The following is a 20,511-nucleotide window of genomic DNA, read 5'->3' as shown; positions in this document are numbered from 1 at the left end:
AGGTTTTCTTTGAACTCTTTACTTGGAAAATGATTTTATATTTCTTTTTTTCCTACTTTCATGATTTTTTTTTTCTTTTTATACCAAGGTGTGTTTATTTGAAGGAGCATTAGAAAATAGCAGGGTTTGGTCGTATGTTGAGGTATATGTGAAGAGCATATGGAGTCAGAGGCCTTGGGGAAATCATTCAACCTCCCAGAACCTCAGTTTCCTCACCTGCAAAGTGGAGAAATAAAAATACTTCATAAAGTGTTGTTTGTAGCCAAATTCATTTCATTTGTTCATTTTCTTACCTTATAAACAATAATTGTCTACTGTGTACCTGTTAGCCTTGAGCTTGAGATACAAAAACAAATCAGACAAAGTCTCCCTCCAATAAATTATAGAACAATACAGAGATAGAAACATGTTAATAAATTACAGTGTTACAGATGCTCTGATGGGGAGTAGTTAGTTTTTCCTAGGGGTAGGGGAAGAAGGAAATCAAGAAATGATGCTTGAGATGACTCAGTACTGAGGAGCATGAGTCTGAAGAATTGGGGTGGGGATGGTATGGGGAAGGCTGGGGAGACTGGCATTCCAACGTAAGAGGTAGCTTGACCAAGGCTTAGAAATGTGAAACCACCTTAGTTGAAGAAAAACTACTTAAAAATGGCTGGAGCATGGAGTAGAAGCAAATATAAATTTGACCAGAGATAAATCTAGAAATGGAGGGAGGGGCTGGATTATGGAAGGCCTTTATATACCTAATTAAGGAGTTTGCACTTTAAAGCAAAGGAAAATTATTGGAGGACTTTAAATAGAAGAGCAATATGATTATATGTGTGTGTAAATGGATTGGAGGTATAAGACTAGAGGTAGGGAATGGGTTAGGAAAAAATGAATGAGTAAGGTAGAAACAGTAGGAGTAGACTAACACTATGATGGGGAATTGGTAACTAACAGGATGTGAAGGAAGAGGTAGTGATCCATTTACTTAGAGTTAATGACTATCAGAACAGAAGCAGCAGATCTGGAGGGAGTGGAATGAGGAGTTCTGTGTGGGACATGTTGACCTTGGAGTGCATGGAAGTTGGGAGTTATCTAGGTGGAAGATGTCCATTGGGCTTTTGGGTATAAGGGTTTCATATCTCAGGAGGGAGGAATATGAGGACTACTGACATGCAGTGGCACTAAAAGTCGCAAGGGTTGATGAGTTCACCCAAGGAGAATATGTAGGGGCCAGAAGAAAAGGTTCTAGGATAGAACCCTGTTTTAATACTCCATTTAAAGAATCATTAGAGCTTATGAAGGGATCTAAGAAGGAATGGCCAGAGAGGTTTCAAAGAAAACACAGAGAACTGACGTTCGTGAAAGTGTAGTGCTTTGTAAACTGTAAAGCACTGTGATGTAAATTTATTTATTTGCTATAAATAAAGGAACCTTTTGGACTGGCCTAAAATCACAATGATTGAAAAAGTTTCTAAACGTAAGGCTTTAGAGAATATAATGTTGTAGACTGGTGACTAATACTTTAGTTTTAATTCTGTTAAAAAAAAAAAGAATATAAAATTTAGGGTCATATAAATGACAGTGTGCCACATATAATTAGTATAAACTAAAATTTCTGATGCAGAAGGCTTGTTGACACATTTTTAAGGCAGGGCTTTTAATGTTAAGTTTAGGAATTGTGATGTCAGTAGGAATGGAGTCACTTCAAAGTGAACTGACTGTTGGTGCAGAATTCCTTTATAGAGATGGCCTTCACTCGGCTGGGTGATTTTTGGAACTTTTTCTTCAATAGCAACATGGTAGTCTGAACCATACTAAAGAGTACGTCAGTAAAATCTTTATGTGGTTTTTTCATTTCCACTGAAAATTTCTTCCATTTTGGATCCTAAAAATAACATAAAAATTGCTTAACCAGGTTTGTCAGTATCTCTAGGTCATCCAGCCTGAAAAGCAGAATTTGTCTTAAAGCATAGGTAAATTTTAATAGTAAGCATACTTTTTTAAAATTGAATTTGATCTTTTTTTTGTTCCATTTCCTTTTTCATATCCTGTAATATTTTAACTATGAGAAATTGATCTCAGTAGTCTTTTTCAGAAGTTAGGCAGTGAAGATTGTGACTCATGGCATTTCTTTTACTGTGTTCTCTGAAATGGGCGTCAGACAAATTTTATGCATGCTGCTCATGGACTAACCATGAGTCTGATGTACATCAGCCTGTATCTTCAAAATGCTTAACTGGAGTCTCCGTTTCATCCACCAGGTGATGAAGGTGGAGAATCAGAGCTTCTTGGAGAGGATCTTCCACTCGAACCTTCTGTCGCCAAAGCGGAAAGGAGTCACTTGATAGTGTGGCAAGTGATGTATGGTAGTGAGTGAACCCATAGGAAACAGGTGGCGACGGGGAAGCCCTCTCTTCTGCATGGTTTATTTTCCCTTTTTCCCTTTATTTAATGCTCTCTTTGTGAAATAAGTTTCACCACATAATGTATGAGCATTTTTTTTCTGTTAACTATGCTGTAAAATCTGTCCTACTGTAACAATACAGGAACTAGCTGTTTTACTGCACCAGTGTTATAGGCAATTTCAGTATATTATGAACAAATCAAAGAATGTTTACTTTCTGCAAACTGGTGAATTTTAGAAAGCAATCCAGTTGTGGTTTACTCTGCCACAGCTAATGTCACTTACTTCATTTGATGGGGTCACTTTTTAGCTATCACTAATAATGGAATTAATGGAAACACTTGATAAATGAAACTGTACCATTAAGTACAATAGTAAAGTTTTCCCCAATGTATTATAAAATTGACACAAACTAATAACAGGTAGATTATCAGGATTTATCTAAATGTCCCGAGAGGGCTAAACGCTAACTGTAAATTACTTTAACTTTCACTTTCAAATCTGACAAATCTTGTTTATATGGTATATAAAACTTTGTTTTCATCAGATTTTGCGGGGGGGGGGGTTTTATATTAAAGAAATTAAGACTACACTATTTAAATAAAAGTTTCTTGTTTCTGACTTACTAGAGCTCTAAAGTTTATGAGGCCTGCTTCTCTGAATATTCTGTTTTTTTTGTTTGCTTGTTTGTTTGTTTTTGAGACTAGTCTCTCATTTTCATACTGACATGTTTGAAAGGTTTATTATTTATAAGGCTTAGGAGATACACTTCAGCAATGGGAGGATTTTTTTTTAAGGAAATTGTGTTTTGGATTTCTTGTATCAATGGATGATGGTGGTTGGATGAGTTTTTTTCCGTGTAAAAAATTTACTTGTTTACCAGTTGTTCTTGGACTGCTCTTATCAGTTAGTAAGAGTAAAGCTGTAGTGGTGATGGAGTATGGCCTAATGAACTGAACAAGAGATTTAATTAGAAACGGTATTTTCTCTTGTTCTGTATAAAACTACACAACTGCCAGTACTTGATATTCTGTATGTAAATGGTATTTAAGCTTTTGTGCCCTTTTGAGATTAAAAGGCCATCCTCAATGAAGAAGACTTTGAAGGAGAAGAAGACAAAGCCAAAATAGCATAAAGTAAAAGTTGACATTACAATCTTTTCACTCACAATGCCCATTTAAAAAACAGAGTCTGGGTATAATTGATTTTCTTGTTTAATAAGTTTTAAAAAACCATTATACTGCAGTTTTTTTCCCCTCTCAGTCTTCTTGAAAATTTATGATTTATCATTCTTAATCCATTACTTTAAGCAAAACTAAATATAAGTTTAAGCACTGTCTTAAAATATGGAGTTATTGGACAAAGGCCCTGCCAGTCATCGGAAGGACTACTTCAGGAAAAGGAAACAACAAAAGTCTCAGATTGTCTAAGCATCCTTAAGGACCAAGGACTTTTCTTCTGAACTGTAATGGAGAGATATTTGTAAAAAGTACTACCAGTGTCGTTTAAGCATATAGATGATTAGGCTAGATTATAAAGTACACAGGATTTAATGCGTCAGAGGAGGCCTTTGGATCCATTTGGCCACAGGTGTCTATAAGCCCATTATGTACACAGTACAATTGTGGCCACTTTAGATGGCTAGGAGAAAAAAAACTCTTTTGGTAAAAGCTGTATTAAAAGGATAATTTTTTTACTTGAGCTACTTAGTCACTTTTTTCAGGGCACCAAAACTTAGGTCACTTTTCCATAGCTTATAAGCTATGTTTTTATTTTATTTTATTTTATTTTATTTTATTTTATTTTATAAATCTGAGCCATTGTTGGCAATACCTTAAAAAAAATACCACATTATTAAATATTTTGGAGGAGTGTTGTATAAATTCACAAAAAAGAGACACCAAAGTGTTCGGGAATTTTAATCCCAAGAAGTAAACTTCCCAGAGTCAGACCCCATGTACTGTTCGGTCTTTTACATGTTTCTATGACTGACTGTAATTTAGGAAATCAGGAGTTAAAGATGAAAAATACAAACATGTTACAATGGTTGTTTATTGCTCTTTTTAAGCTTACCGGCTTTAACTTAAGGAATATAGGTGTGTAGTTATTTTATCTAAAATTGTCAGATATCTGTGGCCCTGTTAACTTCAGGGACTAGAGAGTACAAAAATGTCTGTAAAATTTGTTTTAAGAGCTTGCCTTTATGTTTGTAATTTCAGTTAAATATTTTTTGCAGATTGCTTTACTTCCACCTTTTCCCCAACAATAGGCTTATATTCTTGTAGTGTTCACTTTGGTCAAGGTGGTAGCCTTAGGAAGAAAATGCCAAAATGTAAGCTTCTTGCAAGCAGCGAGTGGTTGGTGTAATTGCCTGTAGCTACCACATCAGTGGTAAAGAAGAGGCTTGAGTACCTCAGGTTGGTCTCTCCATGTAAAAAAAAAATTACCCCTATTGGAAGAAATAAGGAATACCTGAGAATTTTCTCATTCTGTTACGTTTGGGTTATGTATGATGTTGAACCATGTGAAATTGCTGATGTTCAAACGTTGCTGATTTACAAAAATGACAGTATCATATACATCAACGTAATACTTACTGCTCAATGCAGGTTAAAATCCCTGTGAGGCAAAGGGAGAATATTCTTTAGGAACTCAGTTTTGAGTGTTTTTTTCTAATTTGTGTGGATCTAAATTTTTTAAATAGGAATGAATATCTTAATAGCTGCAGCTTGTTGAGAGTGTAAAACATTTTGAATACAAAATATGCAGCACATAACTTTTCACATGAAGCGTGTTTGCATAGAAAAGGTTAAAATACATTCTCTCAGTTTCTGTGTTGTTCATTTCTTGTAAAGGTCTTCCTACGTGTGAGAATGGACCCTTTAACATAGGTTGCCTTAGTGACAAAACAAAGCAAAACAATTGTCTCATAATACTAACTGTCCTAAAGAACGTGTGTCTTGCAAATGCTGTGGAACTGAATATTTATTTCCTTGTGAGTATTATGACCGTTACCAAAGGATTCAACCAGATTTAGGGCTCTTCTTAATTGATCATGTTGAGAAAGGGACTCGTTTTGGTCCCAGTTTGTACTAAGGGAATAGAAGAGAAGAGAGAATTAAATGTGGAAATCATAAATGCTTTTCTAACAGGGTTATGCTATTTTGTAACACTAAATGTCTTTTCTTTTCTTTTAAAAAAATTAAGTTTTTATTATTAATTTTGTCATACATTTCTCAACACTTGAATATATTTTAGCCATTTTATGGTCTGAATTTGTTTTTTGTCCAGGACATTTTATTCAGAATTTTACTTGCCTCTATAATCTTAAAAACGGGTTCTAGAGGGTCCCACTTGCTGTTTCTTTAGAGGCTGATGCTTCATTTCTATGAGCAAAAAGCTCATTTAGCAATGTAGTTATTTCAGTATTTATTTCTATTATGGAATCCCTGGGGTTCGGAATGTAACTTTGTACATGAAATATATATAAATATGTATATGACACATGTATGAGGACTGTGTTTTGTTTTGTTTTTGCCTTTCCTAGGGGTCTGACCTCGATTTATATTTGAAAGTCCAATAATCGTCTCCCATCAGACATGTCATCTCCAAGGGTCAGGACTGTCGCCACTTGGCACTGGCTGAGGGTGAGCAGTGAGCAATACATGAAGAACATGTCTACTTGGCTCACGTGTTTAAGTGACATATGAATAATAGACAATAGGGCTTTCTAGAAATGTGGGCGAGCTGAGTAACAACCCACACATGATACCAAAGCATACCATTTGCCAGGTTACTCAGTAATAAGAGGCAGGCTGTAATGTAGATGTTAATAATATGGTGTGCTTATTGTGATCCATTTGCTTGGGAGAGACTCTGGAAGGAAGGATGATTATAAAACTAATCATGTGGTAGCACAATGTGAATCTATATTCAGTACAGTGGTATTTAGTCTAATGTCATGTGCTTTGTTTACAAGATTGTGGGGTTCTGACATGATAGTAAAAGTAGTCCTGATTGGCATGTGATAGGACAGTTCACTAGATGAAGGCACAGCCATCTATCCAGTGAGGTTGGATGCTCTAGAATATAATGAATAGCCTGTCTCATTCCTACTTTACAGGACCTTACCTAACTGCCCCTTAGTCCTTTGGGGCCTGCCAAGTCACTGTTTTGGAAGCTGACTTTTTTTGAGCCTCATTTAATCATGTTCCTGATTCAGCCAGTCTCTAGTGAGAGACTAGGGTTAACAGCGCAGGACAGCGAACATTCATATTAATTTTATTGAGGGAACGGACAGGAGCCCTGTAATCTTACCTGGAACTGTAGCCCTCACTCCCACCCAGTGGTGAGACTGTCTTTCAAAACTTAGTGGAAAGATACTGCCTAAACCTCCAAGCTCTTCGTCACCAGCCCCAAGGCCTCTCACACTCGGTGTGGGCATGAGAGCCCTGGTGACCACAAAAGCACAGACTCCATCTTCAGCAGTGGCCAATATGTTAGGAAAGGTATTGTAGTTAGGGAACTTCTCAGACTACCTTAAATATTTGGTAATTAATACAGTTCAGTTTTACAACTCACTTCCTTTAGAGACAGTGGTATAGTGGGAAAGAAGGCAGTAGACCTGAACAGGCCCTGCCCCTACTGTGACCCTCGGCCACTCAGTTCAACACAGTACTCCACAGCCACCCACAAAGGCATGAAACGAACTACCCCAGACCTGTTGAATTGACTCTCTTATGGGCTCTGGACCCAGACATCTGTAAAGTGTCATAGGTAAGCATGATGTGTTGCTTAGGTTGAGGACTACTTCTTTAACATCTTTGGACCTTAGTTCTCATGTGTTAAAGGAGGGTTGGTATATCCAGGTGATCTTAAAAAAATCCTAGCTCTAACCTTTCTGGTTCTGTGACCCTGGCTCTAATTTGCCTTGGTGTGTTGTCTATACAGACACCAACCATACCTGCTTGCAGATCCAGGGTTGCCCAATCCCGGTGGAATTTGATTACTGTGAAAATCCAATTTATCAGAACGTCACTGTGCAAAAGGAGACAGTTTAGCTCCTTGCTTTTATGTCCAGGCAGAACATTGGCTCCCACCCACAGCCAGAAAGTAGTTATGGTTTGATTTGAGGCCTCAAGGGAGAAATGGACCAATAAGTCACAGCTCAGGGGGGGCACCAACTTCACAGAAAAGCTGCAGTTCTCAACCAGGCCAGGAGAGGGAGGTGTGGCCAGAATCAGCCAGGAGCTAGTTCCAGAATGAAATTATTTCCTTCTTCCTCTCACCTCAGGAGTATCAGATTCTACTAGTGTGTTTGGTAAAACAGTTACCCTGGTGATTCTGATCCTTCTATTGGGAATAGCTGCTTAAGAGGAACTCAAGCAGCCCAGCTGGATTCACAAACATCTGTTTTCCAGGAGCACAAAGCTTCTTCATTCTTAGCCATTTATTACCAGCACGTGGTGACCTGCTAGCAGGTTCACCCCAGACTCAACCCAATGCTCTTTCCTTTTTGATTTATGGATAATTGAAGTTTAGGATACTTTGAACTTACTGCTACATTAAAAGCTTAAAGGGAATATTTCATCTGCATTCATTTGGTAAGGCTATTTTTTCCATAGAAAAAACTATAACCTTTTAGTTGTTATGACTAGCTTGCATATGCATAACATCTAATAATTTTCTCAAGGTGTTTACTCCATAAATTCACAGGTGATCCACAGAGCCACCCTTTGGAGTATATTATTGTCCTCAGGTGAACCAGAGGCCTAGCCACAGGAGGGGCCTTGCCCGTTGGTAAACAGGTCTAGCTGAGATAAGTGAAGTCCCAGGGTCCTCATATAACCAGAGGTATAACCAGACTAACTCCACACTAGAGGCTACTGCAAGTGTGTTGGGAAAAGTATTAGATCTCAGATCAGGAGATTTGGGGATAAGTCCTGAGCCTACCGTTCCCTAATTTTGCGACCCTTCACTAGTCACTTAACTATTCTGTTTCCTTACTATAAAAGGAGAGTAACATCCCCCAAAGGGTTCTTGTGATGGCTTAATGAAGTCATGGTGTGATGGCAGTCGGCACATTACCTACCCCCACTAGGCACTCAACAGCAGGCTTTGGCAGGCGGTCCCTACGTATCAGGTGTGTGAAGATGAGTAAGACACCTTCAAGGAGATTAGGGTAAGAGAGGAAAGTAGACACGAAAATGGTGAAGTGGAGTCAAGTATTATGGCCATTCGTTGAGGCATTAGCTGAAAAATGATACTGGTATGGTGTCTGCTTGGCTATTTTGTAATGTGGTAAAAACAAGGGGAAAACTGTCTTCAGTGCTTATGTAGTACAGAATATTCTTATTTCCAGTCTTTTTATCAGTGTTCTAGACCTTGGCTGTCCTAAAGGAACTGTGTTAGGAAACAGAGTTACCTCAGGTCTATTGGACCTTTCAGGGAACGCCTTTCTCTCATGCCCCGACACTCCCCAGTTGAAGGGAAAGAAGTGTTCCATGAAAATTAAACACAGGAGGAGATCCATATTGTCTTTTTCATCTAAGAGTGCATTTCATTCCTGTGCAGGCACACCGAGGGACATGTTGAAACATGAAAACAGTGGTAAGCTTGACATTTTTAGATGCCATCAGAACGTATTTTTTCAGTATCTGTTGCTCATAATGCTTTATGACAAGAATTAAACTCCTAGTCACTGCATATAAACAGGTAGAAAGAAGACATACAGGACTAAATAAAATATTAACATCTGATGCACAACAGGGTGTGGTATGGTGGCAAGGAGGATTATATGCTTTCTACATGATTAAGAAGCTTATGGCACTTCCCTGGTGGTCCAGCGGTGAAAGACTTCACGGTCCCAATGCAGGAGGCCCGGGTTTGATCCCTGGTCAGGGAACTAGATCCACATGCCACAACTAAGAGCCCGCATGCTGCACCTAAGAGCCCGCATGCCGCAACTAAAAGATCCCGAGTGCTGCAACTAAGACTTAGTGCAGCCAAATAAATAAACAAATAAATATTAAAAATCAAAACAAAACTAAGAGACTTAGCATTACTCCGCCCAAGGAAGATCACAAACCCTCATCTGTTAAGATTTTTGCGGGCCATCTCAGGTACAGATATTCCCCAAAGAGAGTGGAGCAGTCTTTCAAAAACTTGAGTTTTGGTCCTCAGGAGTATTGTAGTAATGATATATCATTCAAAGGACTGTTGGAAAGATTGAATGAGATAATGTACTACTCAACAGTAAACAAACATTGTGTCCTTTCCCCACTGAGGCCTCAATTTCTTTTCCTATTGTCCTTTCTCATTAAACTTACTTTTCTTTACCTTTGGCTAGCCCAAAGTGACAAATCCTGGAGTGAATTTTCAGCTGCTGGCCTTTTGCTATATTTTGGCCCATTATGCTTCTGTGGAAACAGGCGTTTATTCTGTAGGAAATCTACATTTCTATCTTGGAGAGTTTGCCCGGGGCTGTAAATAAGGAACTAGGAGCAAAAGTTTGGCATGTTCTTCACCAGAAAAGACTCCAATATTGATTCTAAGAGGCATCTCAAACATCCTTCCTTCCTGGAGGAGCCTGGCTGGAGATAAGCGGAAACTGGGCAGATGCCTCAAGGCAGACCTTGGCTGATTTAGAGACCCAGTCCTGGGCTTTTACCCAATTGAGGGTTTATCAGACTATTCTGCCCCATATTACGTCCATGTTTCTGGGGCGCCAAGGTGACAGCCCTTTCTTTGAAAGACCACTCTGTTGTGATATGATGGGAGCCAGAAAACATCTCAAAAGCCGAGTCTTCATAAAGAACCAAAGGTTCTAGCCTTTCCCTGCCACTGATTCATCAAAAGTCATCGCTCTCTCTGGACCCTCAGTTTTCCTTATCTGTAAAAGTTGGGACTTGGCTCAGATGAGCTCTAAGGCTTCTTCTAGGGTGATATTCTTTGAGGCTGGGTCGTCTGTGCCATGTGCAGTTTGAGTTGTGTGGACTAGTAGCCTTCGTGCCCAGCCAGACCCTTAATGGAGGGAATTCGTGTAGCCTACACCACTCGGTAAAACCAACTGCTTTGATGCACCACTTTGTCCCTGTGCACCAGTGTGTCCCTGAGGCATCGAAGTATCACTCCCGTGAATGGAAGGAATATGTCTTATTAAGAAGAGAGACACTTGAGTTCTATGGGTCCTGAGCTTCCCTTGGGTGTCCATCTTTCCCTTCCTGAACCTGGGAACAGGTCTCCAAAAGTCTACTTTAGAATGTCAGCTGAGCCTTCAGAGAGTTTCTCCCTAGGGCCCTTTTATGGCATCACTTGGGGAAAAAAGAGAAAGGCTGAGAAGTGATGCTTAATTAGGGAGGATCCTTGGCTTCCCAGTACCACCCCCACCCCAGAGCAGAAAAGGGGTGGGGGAACAGGAAATGAACTTGTTTGGGAAAGTGGCCTTGCTATGGAGAGGCTGGGCTCTGCTGCCCTTTGAACACAAGGTGGCGCTGTGGTGGGCTTAGCCTTCCAAAGACTGCCGGCCTCTCATCCCTCCCCTTCATCCTCAGCAGGCTGTCCGTCCCAGCAAGGCAGGCCGGACCAGATCAAGGAGGGTGCCTACTGGGGGTCAAAGAAGTGTACAGATAAGGTAAACTGGTTCACTTTACTAACAAGCAAGCAGAGGCCCAGAGTGGCTGTTATCCAACAGCAGAGATTGACTCTGAAGTGTTCCTTCTACTAGACTGTCTCTAGATTCTCATAGCCCTGAGTTCTCACTCCTTTCATTCACCAGGGGTAGGGAAAACACCGTTTCTGAGCCTCCCCAGCCAAGGCAACCTATAGCCCAGGAACCCAAAGGGAAGGCAGGTGGTCTAGAGCCTGGGACCCTGCTGAGGTGAGCAGGGGTTTTTATGGGTAAGGGAGAAACATTGGCCCAAAGGATTAAAGAAGGGAAGTTTTGAAAGTATCCATACCGCCAATTTCTGGTTTTTGAAGTTGCAAAGGAATTTCTGCTACTGCCACCTCTGAACAAGGGAAAAAGAAATGGCATGGAATCAGCTTAGTGAGTTGCTTCAATAAGAAACTTCATCCAAGGCCGATAATAAATAGGAGTTACATAACTCAGTAGGTCACAGCACCAACTAAGCCCTTTATAGGCCATCAATCCACATTTATTTCCTGGATTTTATAACCACTGCTGAAAAGGAAATGAGGAGGGCGTGAGGATTAGAGGGAGAGAATCTGTGTGACTGGACTAAAGCTCCAATTGCCTCTCCTGCACACCAGCACTCAGTTAACTCTTGGAGGGGCTTGCTGAGTTACAGTGTGTCCAGACACTCTGGGCCTCGTGCCAGGAAACTCAGACCCCTGTCCCAAGCTGCTCTGAGTAGCCACGAGCTTTAGGCTGTCATTTTCTCTCCGGCCCTCATTTTTCTATTCTGGAAAATGTCAGGGGGTTGGGTGAGTTCAAGGTCCCTTTCTGCCCCCATGTTCTAAACATTAGGAGCAAAAGAGTGGAAATTAGGGCTTATTACCCCAACACCACCACCAAATTTTCAAGAAGCTGTCGGATCCTCTTGATGGGGAAGGGGTATTGTGAGATACTACTGCATTAATGGAGGCAGGTGAGGGCCCCAAGGAGGGAGATAAGGCCGGCCAACACTGGTGGGGTGGGGGTGGGGGGGTGGTCACAGCTGCCCTGGATGGGGCAGGGAGTGCACAGGGTAAAGGACCCGTGCCACCTCCCCCTTGGCCTTCAAGTGCTATAAACCAGTCAGTGTGTGTGTGTGCATGCATGCATGCGTGCGCGCGCGCACACACACGGGTGAAATGGGAACGGGAGTAGCCACAGACCTGGAGAAGAGGGATATTTGCCATCCTCAAGCCTGGGGAGTTCAGTGCCTGAGAGGGCTCAGGGATGCTCCAGGGCCCTTGGGTGGGTATGAGGGGCCGACAGGCCTCATACACAGTTTCTGTCGCTCACTCCCCCTCTCCCTGCCTGGGGTCAGAGAGACAGCTCCTACCAACCACATACCACCCGGAGCTTGTCCATCTTTGCCCAGCTACCTGTGCCAAGCTACAGGCCAGATCCCACCATCTGGGAGCACCCAGTGTAAAGCCAGTTGAGGAAGGGAAAAGCTTGGGAGAAAAGCTTGGTTTGGGAGGGGAGGATGTCAGAAAGTTTGTGGCATTAGAGAGTGACAGGAAAGGGACTTCCCTGGTGGCGCAGTGGTTAAGAATCCGCCTGCCAATGCAGGGGACACGGGTTCAAGCCTGTCCCGCGAAGATCCCACATGCTGCGGAGCAGCTAAGCCCGTGTGCCACAACTACTAAGCCTGTGCTCTGGAGCCCACAAGCCACAACTACTGAGCCCACGTGCCTAGAGCCTGTGCTCCACAACAAGAGAAGCCATCGCGATGAGAAGCCCACGCACCTCAACGAAGAGTAGCCCCCGCTCGCCGCAACTACGGAAAGCCTGCGCACAGCAACACAGACCCAACGCAGCCAAAAATAAATAAGTAAATTTATTTATTTATTAAAAAAAAAAAAAGTGACAGGAAAGCTGGAAGCTGGAACAGCCAGAGGGATGAGGGTCCTTGGAAGGAACTTTTGGTGAGCAGCTTGAGCCTAGAACTTTCATGATGGGATCACCCCTTGAGCAGGAAGCCCATAAATGTTTCCCCAGAGGGAATTCCCTGGGGGTCCAGTGGTTAGGACTCTGCACTTTCACTGATGCGGGCCCAGGTTCGATCCCTGGTTGAGGAAGTAAGATCCCACAAGCCTAGCAGCGCAGCCGAAAGAAAAGGAAAAAAACAGCGTTTCCCCAGGAAAGAGATTCCTGTGGCAGGAGGCAGCTCTGACCTGGAGACTCAGAACACATCCTTCGTTAGGCCCTTTCAATTGTGCTCAATCAGTCGGAAGTTCTTCGGTCTCCTCTTTCCCCTCTTCTCGGTGTGTTGCCCTTCCCCCACTGCTGCTGCTTCCTTTTTGAGAACAGCTGCGTGTCTGGGCTTGTCCTGGAGTCTGGATTTCCAGACTCAGAAACCCCACCCCCACCTTGGCCTACTGCCATCAGTGAGGTTTGGAAGGTGGTGGTGTCCCCCATTGAACAGGTGCCTTAAACTGAGACCCAGAGAAGGAGGGTGTGATTTTAATCCCCCAGGTCCCCCAGACCCCACAAATGAGCAGTGCCAGAAGGGGTCTCAGGGTCCCATCTTTGTCAGCTGGCCTGACCCTTCCACCCCCATCGGAGCCATAATCCGATAATCTATTGTGCTTGAGCTGGTAGACCAGCAAAGCAGAGCTCAGGGGCCAGGGTGTGGGGATTCTGATCTGGGTTCACCAGTCCCATCCTAGAGGAGAAGGTGATGACTGACTTGGGACCGATTTTTGTAGAGAAGACACTTGACCCCTCGGCTGTTAAGGCTGAAGGAGAGCCAGGTGCCAGCTGAGGTGAGTGGCAGGGAGGGCTGGCCGGATCCTTGACTCTGCTTCACAGCAGCCTCTGCGCGGGGCTGCTTCTAAACAAATCTTCCTCCCTGCTGGGCATCTGCTGGGTCTGAGGACAGCTTGGAGGCGGTGTTTTTTGCCTCCTATCCTCTCCCATCTCTCTGCCTCACAGACTCAAGTGAAAGGGGTGGGTCACAGGGAGACTTGATGAGCCCAAGGGCTGAGAGGCACGGGTGGAATGGCAAGTGCCCCGTTTTCCCTACGGAACTCACTTGCCGAAACAGTGGGCTCCTGCAGAGCCTGCTTTCTGTTTGTTGAAAGGGTTTGCAAGTGAGCACCAGGCTGTTCTAGAAACTCTGCCTCAGGCTGTGTGGGGCAGAAACACCCAGATCAATTCAGAAAGATCAATTCTCATGTGAGGGGGTGTGCCCACTCCACCTCCGCCCACCAGCAAGGGTATCCCAGGCCAAGAAAAGGCCTCAGCAAAGAAAGGTCCCTTGCAGACATGGAGCATGAGCTAGGTCCAGTCCTGGTTCTTCACATGCATTGTTTCCCTCAATCATCAAGGCAGCTCTGAGGCAAGGGTTTCCCCTGCTGGACAGATGGCTCTTAGACCAGGGTTTCTCAACCTGGGCACTGTTGACATCGGGCTGGATAATCCTCTGTCGTGTGGTCTGTGCTGTGCATTACGGGATATTTAGCAGCATCCTTGGCTGCTAAATATCTACCCACTAAATGCCAGGAGGACATGCACACCACCCCTCCCCAGTTATAACAACCAAAACTGTCTCCAGGCATTGCCAGATGTCCTCGGGAACAAAACTACCCCTCTTCCAGAGCCACTGTCTTAGACAGTACGTGTCCAAGGGCCCTAGGATAGGCCCACGTTTGAACCTGGGTCATCTGCTTTTCTTGCTGCTGCTCCTTTGTGGGGAAAAGTCCCTTTGAGGGACTTCCCTGGTGGCTCAGTGGTTAAGAATCCGCCTGCAAATGCAGGGGACACGGGTTCGAGCCCTGGTCCGGGAAGATCCCACAGGCCGCGGACTAAGCCCGTGCGCCACAACTACTGAGCCCACGCTCTAGAGCCCACGAGCCACAACTACTGAGCCCACGCTCTAGAGCCCACAAGCCACAACTACTGAGCCCGCGTGCCACAACTACTGAAGCCGGCGCACCTAGAGCCCGTGCTCCACAAAAAGAGACGCCACCGCAATGAGAAGCCTGCGCACCACAATGAAGAGTAGCCCCCGCTCGCAGCAACTAGAGAAAGCCTGCACGCAGCAACGAAGACCCAACGCAGCCAAAAATAAATAAATTTATAAAAAAATTAAGAAGTCCCTTTGAAAATCTCTTCCCAGAACAAGGCTCCCACCTTCAATTTTAATGAGGCTGTGGATGCCAGGTGCCCATTTGTGCCTAGATGAGAAGCTGGCTGAATCAGCCTGCCCTCCCTCTGACCCCCAAGCGAAGTCCCCAGGGCCCTGGAGGCGGGGGTGGGTGTGAGTTTGCAGAGCGACGTGAGGGCGGGGTTGCAAGAGTAGGAGCCTGCCCTCCTCTGATCTCTGCTGTATGGCCACAGCCCTGCATGTCCAGCAGCCCCGAGGAGGCCAGGTCAACGTGCCGGACCTCACTCAGCACCTTGTAGATGGGTCGCCCTGACTCACAGCCACTAGACGTGATCTGTAGTTGTCTCATCCCAGAAAATATTTGCTATGTCTGAGTGACCTCAACTCTTACCGGGCATACCTGCCCCTGAAGGAGGCAGGTGGGTCCAGTGAACTCAGAAGGTGGCCTTTGGTTCTGGGTTTAGAACATGATGATGGGGGCAGTGGTGGAGGAGCTTCAAGACTCCGGGAGCTTCCACTCGCCCTGCACTGTAGCGTGCTGTAAAGGCACTTGGAACTCAATGCCAGACATTAGCTCTCATTCCAGCCTCTGACCTCAGTTTACTTGTTTAAACTGGAGAAGTTGGACTGGATGGATGATCTCTAATAATTCACATGCACTGAGCATTTCCTATGGGATAGGCTCTTTATGTACATTCCGTCGTCTAATTTCTGCAATGCTCTGTGAGGTGGGGACTGTAATTATTATCCTCATTTCACAACTGAGGAAGCTGAGCTCAGAGAAGATAACTTGCCCAAGGTCACACAGCGAGTAAGTGGAGGACCAGTCACATACCCAGGTCTGACCCAGAGGCATTGTTGAGGATGGCAACAGCTCAGGCGATAGGCCGACTAACTGGGGCAGCGGCCATGAGTACCAGGGAGAAGGGTGTTGAGTGACCTGCAGAGTGAGGAGGGGCAGGACCAGGCACCCAGCCCAGTGCGGGGAGGAGTGGAAGATGACTCGGAGGCTCGAGGTTCAGAGCCTGAGGGACTGGGAGGGTGGTGATGCTATTAATAGAAACAGGGAAGTCAGGAGGAGGAGCAGTTTCAGGGCTAGCAGATGAGTGCGTTCTTAGACATGTTCAAGCTGATTTGCCAACAGTGGGACCTTTAGGCCTAGATCCAGCCACAGTTCAATTAGGAAAAATCAGCACATCCAAAAATACTTCCAAATGCCAACAGCCCTCTTACCAAAATCAAATCCCTAAGCCTTGCACACCCCGGAGTTCCCCAGCCACTGCTCTGGGCTGAGGCTCAGGGTTGGGTCTGCAGTAGCCCAAGTTTAAGTCCCACGCTAACCACTGGGGGTCACCACTGGTGCACAGACCACGGTGCAGCTGCCCAGGGCTTGCCCGCTGGAGGGTGGACCTGGCGGGATGCACATCGGGTTTTAGGGAGCCGCCCCCCCCACCCCCGGTAGGGAGGGTGGAGTTCTCATCCTCCTTTTTAGGCGTGGGAGGGAGAGGGGCTCACAAGATGCTGAGCCGCTGCTTCTCCCCAGGCCCCCAGGCATCGGCAATGCCATGTCATGGGAATTTCTGATTAACCTCCAATCAAATATGGTTGACCTTAGAACCGGGAAGAGGGAGAGGCAGTGGACCCCCTTCCCTGCGTGTACACTGGGCTCTCGGTCCCTGGCCTGGAGGACGCCGTGCCCAGGGCACTGGGGTGGCAGAGCCCGGGGAGCAGGATCCCAGCTGTTCCAAACCACCCGTCTCCCCTGACATTTGCGTCAGCAGCTCTGCCCTTTGACTTTTAATTCCCGGGAGTGGAGGGTGGAGGCAACCTTGGCGATCAGGACTAATTATTTGCAGTTCGACTGAGCCAGCAGTTTATTGGGGTTTGGCCTGGCTGCCTGCCCTCTTCTCTGCCTCCCACCCCGGGTTTATGGCCTTGGTCTCCTTCGGAAGCTGGGAAGAAAGGAGGGCAGGAGTGCTCCCACCTGGCAGGCACCCACTTCCTCTGTCCCCTGAGTCTCCTGATCTCAGACACAGCCTGTGGGAAATGACGCCTATAAAAGCACTGAGAGACCCCAGACGGAGGCAGTGCCCCCGCGCTCACACCCAGCCCAGGCCGGCGCCCCTCGGCCCCCCTCCAGCTCCAGTCAGGACTTGTTAGGACATGTCCCTGGGCCTCGGCCAGGCCAGGAGGCACTGCCTCCCAGCTGCCTGGGTTTAGCGGGTACAGGGCTCAGCGCGGGTGGGGTAGGGTAGGCATCTCGAAGCTGGTGCGGCTCCCCAGGTCAGGAGTCCCCCATCGGTGTCCTGGGTCCCTCTATATTTGGCCTTGGCATTACCAGTGTGCCCTCTCTGAGAGGCAGGCAGCCAGCCTGACCCATGACGTCTACTCCAGGGCTTGGGCTATTTTGGAACCAGCCTTGAGACGGCTGGGGAAGGCAGGGGTGAGGTTTAGGGGAACATTTGTGCCTGTCTCTGGACCACAGAGGAAGCTGAGGATGTGTGGCACGGAGAATTAGCCCTGAGGCCTTTCTCAGAATTCCCTGCGCGTTACTCAAACGTTGCACCTGCTCAGGTTTCCTGGGGATACCTCGGCTCGGGGGCTGTGGGGCTGAGTCTGGGCAGGAACCCCGCCGAGCCCCTTCTCCCCCGTGGGCTTTTCCAGCTGTTCAGATATCATCCCTCAATTAAAAAACAACTTCTATGCCAGGTCCCACCAAGAACTAGGAGCTGGCTCAGTGGCTCCCAGTCTTAGGATTTCTCAGGTCACTAATATTTCCAAAACAACAATTTAGGTTCTGACATGGTCACCAGTTTTTCATTTTGCTGAGTTAAGGACATTAAAAGGAAATGTCAAAGGAAAGGTCCTTTTAAACACACAGACAAACACACACACACACATGAAAATACACAACTCAGGTAAGAGGACAGTCCTTCAGATTGAATAGGTTGACCTGTATGAAAACCCCACTATATTGTCCTTATTTTTCTCATTTTGCCACAAGCAGATGGGAACATGGCAACAGCTGGTACAGGGCTCATGTTCCAGGAACCGCTGGTTCTTTCCACCCCTCTGCTGGGCCCAATGCCAAGGGCAGTGGGGACCCCTCCCCAGCACCTATCTCCAGCTCTCTTCTGCAGCAGTCACTTTTGCTTCTTTACATCTTCCCCACCATCCCAGCCCCCAATATTTGCAGGAGGGGAGGATGGGGAACAGTCTTCACACAGCCCCAGATGAAAAGAGTACATTGTCTGGTCTCAGTGCGGGGAATGGGGCAGGCTTGCCTCTGGAGAAGTCGGATGATCACCACGCTCCTCTGGGAAGGGCTGCTGCTGTGGAAGGAGTGGGTCTGGACAGGGGTCAGGAAGGCTGGGTGGCTGCTACTTCCTGGCCATGAGAGCTGAGACTAGTCCCAGAACCTCCTGTGCTTCAGTTTCTGGTTCCAACAAATGGGTATATAAACTCCTCATCACAGGGCAGGTGTGAGGATTAAATGAGAGAATGCTTGTGAAAGTACTTTATGAACTATAAGCCATAGGCAGGGGTAGTTTATTATTATTATTATTATTATTATTATTATTATCATTATTATTATTATGAGAAACTAGTAAATGGCTGAAGAAACAGCACCCCAAAAGGTGATCTCAGCTTCTGGGTGCAAAGATGGTACTCACACCCACCCCTGGGTCTGTGATCTTGGGGCCCCTCTAACCCCACAAAGGAGCAGAGCAAGCCTGATGCCTGTGAGTCAAGGTGGCCTGCCCTGGACCAAGGCAATGTGCTCAAAATAGGGCCCAGCCTCTCACCTGTGCTTAGAGAAAGGCTTCTGATTACTTGTGGTGGCCCCACTGCATGGTGAGTGATGTCTACTGTCCCCCAAATTGTAGAGAAGTATGTGGAGGGTCTGAGGATTCAGAGAAGGTCCAATGCCTAAACTTCAAGGCCTTCACAGAGGAGCAGTTTGAAGGGCTACCCCTGCCGCCATCCCGTGTCACGGTGGGGTGGCGTGGGAGACTCACCGACCCACGTTTCTAGGCCACTTCCACCACTTAATCTAGCTGCATGGCTTCAGACACTTCCATCCCTTTGCCTCTCTGAGCCTCAGTTTCCTCATCTGCAAAAGAGGAATAAGAGTCCTTACCTCATGGGGTTGCTGTAAGCTTATGGGATGGCTTGTGAAAGCCCCTGGAGGGTGCTCGGTGCTCCAGGGTCCCCCTCCCCGCCTTCCTGGGAGACCCTGGCATAACCACGCCCCTCACAAAGGGAACCAAGGGGTCCCCAAGAAGTGTGAGCCTGGGGCTGGGCTGCTGCTCCCACCCAGAGTGGGTCCCCAGGCCTTGCTGCAAACAGGGGCCAGTGGGGCAGGTTTCCTCACTCCAGCCAGGCCCAGCTCCCCACCCCCTCCCCAGCAGCCAGTTGTCACGAAGTCATTGTCACCTGCCCCAGCCTGTACCCCTACCCCTGCCTCTGTGCTGACATCTCATTTGGCAAAGAGGTTGGAAAAGCTGCTGACTCTTCCAGACCCTGAGTTCATTGACTGGTCAGGGCCCATCGGCCACAGGCTGACCATGTGGGCAGAGGGAGTTTGCAGAGCGAGGGAGTGCCCGCCAGGGTTTCATCCTGCGCCTCGAGCTAAGCCCAGCCAAGACACACACTGCCCTCCATGTGCACACCTGGACCGACACGAGCGACCCCACACACTCCGCACTCGCACACACACTATCCCATCTCCTCCCCCACATAAACAGTTATACCCACACACCAAGACATACACACCCTTCTGCGCACGTGCTTTATACAGCCACCGGCCCACCAGGCACACTCCCACACACGCAGCTGCAAGCATGTCCCGCACGCTCACACAGGCAACGTGTGCACGGTACTTCTGCACACATGGTGTGGGGGGCTGGCCAGCACTGGCTACCCACGGCCACTTGGCCACACCCGACTCCTCCGCTGGCCTCTGCCCTGCGCTTCTTCGGGCAAGGGGAACACTCGCAGGCTGAGCCTGACTCGGAGTGGAGGATCTCTGAGTCCCTAGAACAGGACCCCAGGCAGCCAGACCCTTTCATTCCAACCTGTGGAAATTGTGGCCCAGAGAGGGCAAGGAGATGGTGAAGTCACACAGCCCAAGTTCTTCCAAGTGTTTCCAAGTGTCTGCGAGCATGGCAGAAAAGGAAGGAAGCATCTAGAACCCTTCCTCCCTCACTGCTGGCCTCTTCAAACCTCCTGGCTCAGTTCCTCTCTGCACTGGGCAGAGCCAGCTTCTCAGCTAGTCCCAGTTTTGTGGCTTCCTCCAGGACGACCACCGTGACTGCGCACTGTGTGAGACCTCAC

General features: G+C 46.5%; 1 protein-coding gene across 4 annotated transcripts in view; it reads left to right on the top strand.

Annotated features, from left to right (window-relative positions):
* The window catches only part of SPAG9 (sperm associated antigen 9), a 155,891-nt gene extending 149,986 nt beyond the window's left edge, over positions 1 to 5,905 (top strand). For all 4 annotated transcript variants that reach the window (XM_061176596.1, XM_061176595.1, XM_061176598.1 and 1 more), the window contains one exon: positions 2,253 to 5,905. In XM_061176596.1, the coding sequence (XP_061032579.1) occupies positions 2,253 to 2,368 (116 nt within the window). In that variant the 3' untranslated portion in view covers positions 2,369 to 5,905. The remainder of the gene's footprint in view (positions 1 to 2,252) is intronic.
* The last annotated feature ends 14,606 nt before the right edge of the window (positions 5,906 to 20,511 follow it).

Source organism: Eubalaena glacialis, chromosome 19 (genome assembly GCF_028564815.1).
Source record: "Eubalaena glacialis isolate mEubGla1 chromosome 19, mEubGla1.1.hap2.+ XY, whole genome shotgun sequence".
In the NCBI taxonomy this organism is placed as follows: domain Eukaryota; kingdom Metazoa; phylum Chordata; class Mammalia; order Artiodactyla; family Balaenidae; genus Eubalaena; species Eubalaena glacialis.
This window is presented reverse-complemented; position numbering and strand designations above follow the sequence as displayed.